The sequence below is a fragment of the Rhincodon typus genome, chromosome 17 (genome assembly GCF_021869965.1).
Source record: "Rhincodon typus isolate 14 chromosome 17, sRhiTyp1.1, whole genome shotgun sequence".
Lineage (NCBI taxonomy): Eukaryota > Metazoa > Chordata > Chondrichthyes > Orectolobiformes > Rhincodontidae > Rhincodon > Rhincodon typus.
Window position 1 is genome coordinate 13,203,607 of NC_063348.1, and position 12,627 is coordinate 13,216,233.

Genomic DNA, 12,627 nt, shown 5'->3' on the forward strand with positions numbered 1-12,627 from the left:
ATTAATTTATCAATGCTAAAATCTCATTGCTTAGTGAGGTGGTCCAGTTGCTTAGCAAGGTTCAATAAATAAAGAATTGCTCATGTTGGAGATCTGAAACAGAAACAGCACGTGCTGGAGAAACTCGGCAGGTCTGTCAGCATCTGTATTGTCTCTTTGCTGAACCTGAAACGTTAACTCTGTTCCTCTCTCCACAGCTTCTCTTTTTTTCTGTCGGAATGCCTCGTTATCAATTCCCAATTACAAGTAATTTGCTGAGAGATTTCTCTGAAAGGTCCGGGGTACAGGTATCTGAGAGCGCTAAGTTTCCCATGTTCCAGTTATCCAACATGTTTGAAATTGATTGTGTTTCCAAATCGTGTTTATTGTCTGGACTCGGTGCATACTTACACAGGAGCTCACCTCACGTGACTTCTGTCTAAAGCACCAAGATAAGCAGATAATCATCAGTAAATACTAATGGCAGCTTGTGGGGTTATGTCAATTAAAAAAAAAGACACATCAGGAAAAGGTGCTGGTGAAACTTTGCACAAAGAAGGATGTGCGTATGATCAAATTTGGAAAGAAGCAAGGTATATTAAAACTGGTCGTGTGAATACATGCGATTGCATTCTAACGAGAGAAGAGCGTTGGCTCCTGAGGTAGGGAACAGATGCTGTCAGAGGCTGGGGGAGGGGGTTAGGGAAGGAAGGGGAGGGGGCTGCCTACTGGAGAGGGATTTCCAGGGGAACCAGCGGTGAATGTGTGATGTCAGTGAGGGTTCGGCTGTGTGGATTCGTCCACACGCTTCAAAGTGTCTGGCTCACACTCGGCAAAACGCAAGTCGACTCCCAGCCAGGCGGGAGCAGCACACAGGCAGTTACGGGCTGAGCACAATCTGAGCTCCACAACAGCGATATCCAGGAAGTCTGAGTGAGCCCACTCACTGACAGCAACGACACACACACACACACAGTAATCGGTGTGAGGGCATTCTGTGAGATTTCGCTGCCTCCAGGATTATATTACACTGTCCCCGCGCCCAGCAACAAAGGAAATCTAATCCCAACGGTGATTTAAACCTCGGGAAATTGGTCGGATTGATTGCAGAAGGAAAAGAAGACAGCGAAGAGTAAAAGGTGAGTTTTAAAACCATTCCATTGATGTCGAAATCTTGATATGCACATGATGACAGATGTGTATTAAACGCAGATTTCGTGTCTTGGTACACAATGGTAGGAACTGATTTGAAGTTCGCTCCCGAGCCCTCAACGGGCGCCAAGCCCCCTGTTTGATATTCACCAACGGAACGTTAACAGGATCCAGCTACCAAAGAGAGAGGGCTGGATGGGGTTATAAGAGGCGGGAGGGTGGAGAAAGGCGCGATTGCTAGAACCTAGTGGTTTCATGTGTTGTCAATGTGTGTGTTAACGTTGTGAAGGGAGCCCCCAGCCGCTCGGAGCCCCGGAGGGGGTGGGGGGGTGGTGGTGGAGCTGGTATTGAGGGATGCTGCTTGCTTCCCTGACACTGTTGTTTGGGAGACAGGGCACCAGGTAAGACAGGGCGAGCTGCCTGTGCTCTGCTCAATGGTGGCAGAGCCTCAGTCTGGCTGGGACTCCCCTCTTCAGTTTTCAGTTCTTGTGACTCCGGGCTGTCCTTTAAACAGGGTGAACTGTTTGTCAGACTTACCTTTGCGAGGCCGTCCCCAGCTACAGCTCCTGTTATGGACACACATAAAAGGCTGCCGCAGACAGACAGACAAACACAGAGACAGAAATACAGACACACACACACATACATGCACGCAGATACAGACAGACACAGATGCAAACACGCATTCACAGTGCAAAGACCTCAGCCTATATTTGTGCTTATTCAGAGGATGCCCAGTTCCTATTGAGGAAGGAATCTCTGTGGGGTTCTATCGAGAAAAGGGAGAAAATCATCTGGCGGCGGGTAATTGAGCAAACTAAGGCAGATACACACAGGATGCTGTGATCAGAACTACCCAGAAAATGGGGTGGGAGGGGGTGTGTGCAGGGATAAAGGGGGGCTGCTCTGTCAGAATTACAGAGAGGAGACTGTGACATGCATTGCTCCTGCACTGACAGTGAGGCCCCGGGCTAACCAGGAGTTTAGCAAACCAAATGAGGTCCGAGATTGAGAAATTCAGGTGAATGGCTACTAGTCCGCTGCAGCGGCTTAATGTCACAAGACGACACTCTCAGCTACCATTGGCTATTCAATCCCCCCCCTCCGCCCGAACGTGGGGCTATCACTAACACTGTCCACTAATAAGGGAAGTGAGGAGCTGGTGTAGTGATGGTTGTGCTATCTCAATGATAGATTTTATTTCAGTCAAGGGGTTTGAACACTGCTGTGTTTGCACATTCAACACAACAAGGGCACTGCTTTTCCCGTGGTGAGCTATCCATCAGATCTCTGATCACTGCCTTTGGTAACAGCTTCTTTAGAACAATGAAGAAGAAAAACCGATTTAAAAAATTCCATACATCGTTGACTGAATCAGTGGAAGGCAGGCATTCAGAAATAGAGGAACAGTGTGTCTGGAATCTCTACTCGAATGTAAATGTCACACCCCGTTTTTTAAAAGAAACAGACTGGAATAGACTCAGTAGCTAAATAACAATCGGGTACCAACAGTGCAGACAATAAACCGGGAGAAAATTATTTGATGTTTGAAAAGTGTGGGCTCATAATTAAAGTGAGCACAGTTTTTTTTATGGTAAATCCCATTTGACCAGTTTCATTGAGATGTTTAAGTAGCAGAAAGGGTTGTGCAGTTATAAGTAGACGAATTTTCAAAAACGTCGTCGCCAAAGTATCAAATTACAAAATTGAGGTAAAATTGAATTCTCGCTCTGGCTGAGGGACTGTTTTTCAGACGGGAAAGAAATGTACAATAGTGTTTCCCTGAGAGAGCTGGTGGAACGATTGTTTTTTTTTGGTATATTTGAATAACCTAAACTTGCAAACAGCTTTAAACCCAGAAATATAGTTAATATTTAGGAGGTTCAATGTGCACTGTCGAATAGAGTCAGAGTTCAGGGAACTTAAGATTTCAGGAGAACTGGTGAAACATGGCAGATGGAATTTAATGCAGGGTTGTAGAAGTGAAACGTTTTGAGAAGAAGAATGACGAGTATAAACTCAATTGTACTGTTTTACAGGAAGTTCAGGGCCAGACAAACCAAGAGGTCCATGTACAGAAAGCTTTGAAAGTGGCAGGACACATTGGAAATGTTGCTAAGATGCAGAAGTCATTGTCACGTTATTAGTGGAGGATAAAGTGCAAAAACAAGAAACTTAAGCGCAGCCTTAATAAATCACGTTAGGCTCAAATTAAACTTCAAGTTAGAAAGGATGGCAAGGACTTTGACAGGATGCAGATGAACTATAGTACAATGGTACCAGCAATGAGAAACTTCAGTTGTGTGGAATGACTGGAGGAATCATGGTCATTCTTCTTAGAGCAGAGAAGGTTAAGAAGAGATTTCTTCGATGTTTTCAAAATTACTGAGCAAATACGAAGCAAGTAGTTTTCAGCGGCAGAAGATTTGACAAGCAGAGGCACAGGTTTAGGGTGGTTGTCAACTGAAATGTTTTCTCTTTGTGCAGCGAGTTGTGATCCACAATGTACTGGCAGAAAGGATGATGGAAGTAGATTCAATAATAATATTCAACAGGGAACTAGATAAATGCATGAAGCTGAAACAAAATGTTACAGCTGAAGGACAGGGAATCGGGGATAAATTGGATAGATCTACTTTGGAGAGGGAAAACAGTGAGGTGCACATTGAGATACTCCCCAAGATTTAAGCCAAAGCACAACGGAGGAGCAACACACTTGTACACAAATCAGAAATATTGCTTAGTTTTAAGAAGACAAGTTCACTTTATTCAAAACATAAACATTTGAAACAAAAAATCTAGGTCAGGCACAGGACCAACCTCAAGGTCAACATTTTAGTTCACTTCACATGGAGGATCATTTTCTATCCTTTACTGAAAACCTGTCAAAATAAAAGAGTGCGCAGGACACCAGAAGACTCTCTAACATCAGTTCAGGAATATTATAAAGTTTAGTGATCTCAATATTGTGACTACAAGAGCAGGTCTGAGGCTAAGAATTCTGTGGTGATTAATTTTCAAACTGGCTCTTCACAGTCTGTCCATCATCCACAAGGCACAAGTCAGGAGTGTGATGGAATACTCGCCACTTGCTTGGATAGGTGCAGGTCCAACAACACTCAAGAAGCTTGACACCATCCAGGAAAAAGCAGCCTGTCTGATTGGCACCACATCCACAAGCATCCACTCCCTCCACCACTGACGCTCACCAGCAGCAGTGTGTACTGTCTACAAGATGCACTACAGAAAGTCACCAAAGATCCTCAGACAGAACCTTCCAAACCCCTGACCACTTCCATCTAGAAGGACAGGAGCAGTAGATAGATAGGAACACCACCACCTCCAAGTTCCCCTCCAAGCCACTCACCATCCTGACGTGGAAATATATTGCTGTTCCTTCACTATCACTTGGTCAAATTCTGGAATTCCCTCCCTAACTACTGTGGATGTATTTACACCCCAGAGACTGCAGGCACCTGAAGACAGCTCACCACCACCAATCAAGGATAAATAAGAGTGGTCAATAAATGCTGGCTTTATCAGTGATGCCTATCAACAAATAAGAAAAGGTGCAATCTGCTGGAGGAGATCAAGGCATCAGGTATATGGTGCAAGAGACCCTTAAGTACATCTCACTCTCTAACTGGTGACAGTAATGTTTCTGCTGGGGTGTACAGTCAGAATCATGCCAGTAGTGACACAGATAGCTCAATAGTGTTGAGGGTAGGGGTGGTGGAGCAGGTAGAAGGGGATTGAGGAGTACAGCCAGACAAACTATAATGATAGTGGACTAAGTTATGTCACAGACTGGCTATCTCTAACTGTGACACCCAGGATATTATGACACACACTTATGTTATCCTTCATAGATTCACTGCAGAACATTCTGCAGGAAAGGTTAACCACAGTCATAGTCCACATTACTCCAGTAATACAGGTGAGGAAAGAGATTCTGTAAGCAGATGTTAGTGAGACATTTATAAGCAGGATCTCAAAAGTAGTAATCTCCAGATTGTATCTTGTGCCATGCACCAGTGAGTACAGAAATAGTACGATAAAACAAATGAATGTGTGTCTGGAGAGATGGTGCTAAAGAGAGAGCTGCAGAATCCTGGGACATTGCAGATGGCTCTAGGCAAGCTGAGATCTATTCAGACTAAACAGGTTCAATTTCAACAGGACTGGAGCTAACGTCAATGTGCTTCTGGCGAGAGCTTAAACTTGCTTAGCAGGGAGGGGCAACATGAAAATAAATTCATAAGGCAGAGAATTGAAGCTGGAAATGGAAGGCAGGATCTTAGTAAGTCAGTACAGAAGGTAGAGAAAACAACTCCTAGAAAATATAAATGGTTATTTGGTAATTCAGAACTTGACAGTTGCTGCAAAAGGCACATTTCGTCTAAATGTTTAGTTTTGTGCTCATCAGGACATTTTGCAAAAAATGCAAAGTAAAGTACTTACAGCTTTTTTTGTTTAGGAATGGAAATGGCCAATTGGTTAAAAGTTGCCATACAAAATGTGCCAGTTGATGATGACTAACAGATATTGCCAAGTTTTGTGTAAATTTTATCAGGCAGGTTGTCTTTGATTGGTTGATGCATTGCCTTGAGAAGTGAACCAGCAAATAGCTTACACCTTTTCATTGAGTAGAAGCAGGAATTGGGTGTATATATGTTCTTGTTGAATGTGAAGGACAGAGCTCTATGTATTAATGCTCTATGTAGCTTCCAGTACACACTACAGCCCCACACTGTGAGCTGAACTGACAGCCTTCACAGTATGGAATTCAATCTGAAAAGTGTGATGTAATGTAATTTAATTAGAAAGGCAACATGAGAGAAACAACAAACAGTAAAACTCCAAGAAGTGTAGAGGAACATGATATGCTTGACCTCCTTTGTCACCGGAGCAGTGGTCCAAAAGCTTGTGATTTTGAATAAACCTGCTGGACCATAACCTGGTGTCATGTGACTCCTGACTTTGTCCACCCCAGTCCAACACTGGCATCTCCACATCTTGCCTTTACTGGTCAGTGGATTGATTATAGGAGTTGGGATGTTACGTTATGGCTGTACAGGACATTGTGAGACCACTTTTGAAATACTGTATTCAATTCTGAGCTCCCTGCTATAGGAAAGATGCCAAACTTGAAAGGGTGCAGAAAAGATTTACAAGGATTTTTGCTGGGGTTGGAGGGTTTAAGCTATAAGGAGAGGCTGAAGAGGCTGGGGTTATTTTACCTGGAGTGTCAGAGGATGAGGGGTGACATTATAGTGGTTTAGAAAATCATGAGAGGCATGGATAGGGCGAATAGCCAAAGTCTTTTCCCTAGGGTGGGGGAGTCTAAAACTAGAGGGCATAGGTTTAAGGTGAGAGGGGAAAGATTTAAAAGGGACCTAAGTGGTGACTTTTTCATGCAGAGGGTGGTGTGTGTATGGAATAAGCCGCCTGCGGAGGTGTTGGAGGCTGGTACAATTACAACATTGAAAAGGCATCTGGATGGGTACATGCACAGGGAGGGTTTGGAGGGATATGGGCCAAATGCAGGCAAATGGGACTAGATTAATTTAGGATATCTGGTCGGCATGGACGAGTTGGACCAAAGGGTCTGTTTCCATGCTGAACATCTCTATGATTCTAGATGGATCTCTAAGTACATATGAAAGATATTAGAAGGTAAAAGGGCAGGTATAGAAGGTGTTAAAGAAGGACTTAAAGATATTTTATTACTTAGGATCTAGAATGTAAGTGCAGGGAGGTTATGCAAAGACTGTAAAAAAAACCATGTTAGTCCATAGCTAGAGTAGTGCAGACACTTCTGGTCACCATATGGTTGGAGAGTTGTGGATGCACTTGGGAGGACAGTTATGAGGATGTTAATAGCAATAGGCAATTTTAGGTATGAGAAAGGATCGGAGAGGCTGAATAGAGGAGGCTGAGAGGACATTTAATTGAGACATGTAAACTTATGGGAGGTTTAGGTAGAGTGGATAAGAAGAATGATTTCCTTTAGCAGAGAATTCAATACAAGGAAATATAAATGTAAGATAATTAGCAGATGAAATAGATGGATGTTGAAGAGAAAAGTTTTCAGTCGGAGGGTGGTTGGAATCTGAAAGATAGAAATCCTCAAATCATTTTAAAGCAGTTTGATATGCACTGTTGCCTACAAGACTATAGACTATGAGCTGAAAGCTTCTCTTCAGTTGTTACAGACCAATGGGCACTCTGTTCCCAATGGTGGAACCACAAGTGGGTGATACTTGTGTTTTTGTATCAGAACTTGGTTCCCACAGGACTCCAACAGAACTGTTAAATGCTGGCAGAGTTGGAGGCGTGTGTAATTCTGCAGTGGGGAAAGCTTTTCATCAGTGAAACTTGTCATCAGCTGACAACACAGCACTAGAACCACAGAATTAGTACAGTGCAGAGCAAGGTCATTGGCCCGTCGTGTCTGCACTGACTCAGTGCCAGTCTCCTGTCTTTTCCCATATCCCTATACACTACTTCTGTTCAAATAATTACCTAATATCCTTTTCGACTGCCTCGATTGAAACTGCTTTCATCACACCTTCGGACACTGCACTCCAAACTTGCTGTGTGGAAAAGATTTTCCTCACCTCACATTTGCTTCTTTAGCCGGCTACTTTAAAACTGCACCCTCTGGTTCTCAAACCATTTACGAGCAGGAATAGTCTCTCCCTATCTGTCTGTCCAGACACCTTATGATGTATGAAGCTTCTACCAAATCTCCTCAGCTTTCTGTCTCCAAGACAAACAGTCCTAGCCACTTCAAATCTCTGGAACCATTCTTGTAGATTTTTTTTCAACGCATGCACAACTTCCTAGAACTGTACACAAGCCTCCTTCTGAGTTCTAACCATTGTCTTATATAAATTCATCATGTTACTCTCGTACTGTATTCCCCTAGAATACTGTGTACTTTATTAGCTGCTCTCCCCATGTCCTACCAGCTTTCATGACCAATGCAGTATATACATCCAGGTCTCTCTACTCTTGCACACCCTTTTGCTTTTTTTTTTGTGGCCTGTCTATATTCTTTCTACCAAAGTGAATCACCTCAAACTTCTCCAGATTGAACCTCATCTGCCAACTTTTGCCCACTCCATCAACTTGTCAATGTCCTTTTTGAAATTCTCCACTGTCCTCCTCATAGTTTACAGTTCTGTAAGTTTTGTGTCACTGCAAACTTTGTCATTGTTCCCTGTATCGCATGATCTAGATCATTTAAATGTATCAGAAAAAGCCAGTGTTCCAATACTGACCCTGGGCAATTCCACCACAAATCTTTCTCCAGCCCAAAAGTTACCCATCAGCTGTTTCCTATCCCTTGGCCAATTTTGCATCCAAGTTGCTTTTGTCTCTTTTCTTCCATCAAGTATAATGTTCTTCATAGGCTTGTTGTGCGGCATTGTATCAAATACCTTTTGGAAGTCCACTTACCCTCACCAACCTTCTCCGCTACCTCTCCAAAAAAACTCCAGCGAGTTAGTTCAATGCAGTTTTCCTTGAAAATATTCAAGCTGACTCTTCCAAATTAACCCACGTTTTTCCAATTGACGGTTAAATCTATCCCGAACAATAATTTCTAGAAGTTTCCACACAACCCCAGCTAAACTGCCTGATCTGTGATGGCTGGGCCTACCTTTACACCTTTTTAACAAGGGCATGTGTTTGCAATTCTCCAGTTCTCTGGCACTAACCCCAGATCCAGGAAAGGTGGAAAGATAATTCTCAGTGTCCAATTCCATTGTCATTAGTATTGAGTGGGCAATGGGAGAAATGACACTTACAAAGAATGCACATTGGCCCTCTTGTGGCATAGTGGTAGTGTCCCCACCCCTGGACCTAGAGGCCCAGGTTCAAGCCCCATGTGCTCCAGAAGCATGTAGAGTAATAGAGTCACACAGCACAGAAACAGATCCTTCAGTCCAACTTGTCCATGCCAATTAGGTTTCCAAGACTATACTTGGCCAAAATCAATCTAAACCTTACCTAATCATGCACCTGTCCAAATGTCTTTTCAGTGTTGTAACTGTACCTGCATCTACCACTTCCTCAGGCAGTTCATTCCAGGTACAAACCACTCTCTGTGTGAAAAAGTTGGCCCTCAGGTCCCTTTTAAATCTTTGTCCTCTCACCTTAAAATTATGTCCTCTAGTTTTGAACTCCCCTATCCAAGGTGAAAGACCTTGGCTATTCACCTTATCTATGCCTCTCATAATTTTATAAACCTGAGCTTCCTACCCTCCAGTGAAAATAATCTCAACCTATCCATTCTCTCCTTATAACTCAAATCCTTCAGTCCCAGTAACATTGTTGAAAATCTTTTCTGCACCCTCTCCAATTTAATAACATCCTTCTTATAGCAGAATGATCAGAACTATACGTGGTACTCCAAAAGTGGCCTCACCAATGTCCTATACAACCGCATCATGACGTCCCAAGTCCTATACTTATAATAACATATCTGAACGGGTTGTTTAGAAATATAGGTTAAATAAAAAAATTATAATGTGTGCATATAATATTGGCTTCATTTTATTAATCTGTGCATCATTTATTGAGGGTTAGCTTAGTCAGAGAGCTCAGTATACATGTATACCTATGATTAGCATGTATTGATGTTCCACAGATAATAATATTTTCTTTGTTCAGTAATTAATCTTGATTTGATTCTTAAAGTTAAGTCCCTATGTTCACTCCTTGCTGCTAAATCATGCAATTCAGGTTTTATCTGCCAGCAAATCTAAAGGGGCATGTCGGAACTTGCAAACTCAGTTTCTATGCATTGTTGAAAACATTGCCCAGATCATTTTCAGTGAGGGTAATGTCAATGTTGTGGTTGAATGCAATGCACTGTAAGAGATCGAGCCCAGTGTGGGTTAGGGGATACAGATCAAGCCCTGTGCGTTGGGGGAGAGATTGAGCCCAATGTGGGGTGGGGGATGCAGATCAAGCCCAGTGAGGTGGGGGAGAGATCTATCCCAGTGCAAGGTGGTGGGCAGAGATTGAGCTAAGTGAAGGGATGGGGGAGAGGTCAAGCCCAGTGTGGGGGTGGGGGAGAGATTGGGCCCTCGTGGGGAAAGCCCAGCACGGAGTGACTGCAGGCCCATAGCTAAAGAAAGACTGTAATTTGGAACTTTTAACTTTATTTCTTATTCACTATTTTGTACTGAGAAGAACCTAATGTCGAACTTTGAACTTATTTCTTTATTTTTCTATATTTTACCAATGATTTTGTACTTAAGATGGCACTGTGAATGGCAACATAGTAAACTTTTCGTTGTACTCTTGCGTCCCTGTACTTTAGAATAAAACCTAATTCTAAATTCTAAACCCTTGTTGAGTATTTGAGTCTATGTCTGCTCCAGTTTGTTGCCACAGACAGGATTGTGCCTAGGCATGACAGAATGTGGCTGTGTGTATTGGATTGGGTAATTTGGACAGTGACTATACTGACATGTAGTTTTCCAACTTTACCGGTATACAGTTGGTTTAACTAGACAATGGCTGTTTATGCTCTACATGAATCTCAACTCATCTTATTTCATTAAACACTATGAGCAAAGGCTTCTATTCATATCACCATCAATTTTGTTTCCGTTTCAATGTGACTAGAGTATTCACAACCTTAAATTATCTGTAGGAACAAGTTCGAGATTTTAATTATTCTCTGATAGAGAAATTACATCTGAATTCCATTGTGGGTTTCTTAATGACTGTCTAATATTTGTGTCTGGTGGCCTGATAAGTGGGAATATTTTATCTATGTTTATCCTGTCAAACCCTCTTGTGATTTTTAAGACCCATCAAGTCACCCCATTTTCAAAGAGGAACCCAGAAAACGTATTCAATGTTTTTGCTGATAGTTTCACTATAGCTCTGGTTATCATCCTTGTAAATCATTTTTTCTTCCCTTTTTGTTTTCTTTAGTGCACAGGTACACCCATCCTTCGAGTTTTTAAAGTCTTGCGTTTTGTCGCAGTCTTCTTCGATTTGGTGTCATTCGAACGTTAGAATTTTAATTCCAATACCTGAGAGCAAGTCGTGTATGTAAATGATGAGCAACAGTGGTCCTACCAACGACCCGTGTGAAATATCACTTCACACCTTCGGCCAGACTAGGTAAATATCTTTCGTCCCGTTTCTCAGTTTTCTGTGTTGCAGGCAGTTTGTTTTTCATTCTGATTCTTGCCCTTTGCCTGTACATGATCTTAACCTGATCTTGAGTCAAGTATTTGGCACGTTATCAAAGGCTTTTGGGATAATTCAAATATATTGCTTACTATATTACCTGTTGGAATTCAATAAGTATGCTCAAAGAGTCATAGAGCACAGGAAAAGGCCCTTCAGCCCATCGAGCCTGCACTAATCAGAGCCAACCACCTGTCTATTCTAATACCTTTTCCAGCACTTGGCCCATCGCCTTGGCATTGCAAGTGAACATATAAAATGCTTAAACGTTATGAAGGTTTCTGCCTCTTCCACTCTCACAGGCAGTGAATTTCAGATGCCCATCACCCTCTGAGTGTAAACACTTATCCTCACAACCCCCATAAACATTCTGCCCCTTGCCTTAAATCTGTGCCCCCTGGTCATTGAGCCCTCCATCAAGGGGCAAAGTTTCTTCCTGTCTGCCCAATCTATGTTCCTCACAATTTTATACATCTTCACCGTTTCCCCTCTCAGTCTCCTCTGCTCTATTGAAAACAACCCCAGTCTGTCCAATCTCCCTTCATATCTGAAACTCTCCAGCCCAGGTAACATCCTGGTAAATCTCCTCTGCATCCTCTCCAATGCTATCACATCCCCCCTATAATGTGGATTCCAGGGGTGCATATAATATTCTAGCTGTGGCCTAACCAACATTTTATACAGTTCCAGCATCACCTCCCCGCTCTTAAACTCTAAGACTGACCTAATAAAGGGCTGTACCCCAGATGCCTCCTTAATTACTTTATCCACCTGTCCTGAAACCTTAAGGGACAGGTGTACATACACACCAAGGTTCCCCTGGCCCTTGGTGCTTCCCAGGGTCCTACATGTCTTCCCTTGCTTTGTTTATCCTGCCCCAGTGCATCACCTCACACTTATCCAGATTGAATCCCATTTGTCACTGATCAGCCTATCTGACCAGTTTGTGGATATAATCTGTGTTATAATTTTTTAAAGAGATTCAGTGATGCCTGTCAAATATATACACACACAATTAAAAGTTGAGTTGATGCTATTGAGCACACTGGTAATCATTGGTGATAAAATCCATGAATCTAAGGCTATCCTCCTCACTATTTACCACTCCAACAACGTTCATATCATCCGTGAACTTACTGATCAATCCTCCCAATTCAAGTCTAAATTATTTTAATACACCACAAAGAGCAAAGGCCTCAACACTGACCCCTGTGGGACCCCATTGGACATAGACTTCTCGTCGACAAAACACCCATCGACCAGCACCCTCTGCTTCCT

The 12,627-nt window shown here is 42.7% G+C and overlaps 1 protein-coding gene across 1 annotated transcript in view; it reads left to right on the plus strand.

Annotated features, from left to right (window-relative positions):
* The first annotated feature begins 768 nt into the window (after nucleotides 1-768).
* The window catches only part of slc1a2a (solute carrier family 1 member 2a), a 113,747-nt gene continuing 101,888 nt past the window's right edge, over nucleotides 769-12,627 (plus strand). The window contains exons 1-2 of the mRNA XM_048607237.1: nucleotides 769-1,118; nucleotides 11,089-11,280. Of these exons, the coding sequence (XP_048463194.1) occupies nucleotides 11,213-11,280 (68 nt within the window). The 5' untranslated portion in view covers nucleotides 769-1,118; nucleotides 11,089-11,212. The remainder of the gene's footprint in view (nucleotides 1,119-11,088; nucleotides 11,281-12,627) is intronic.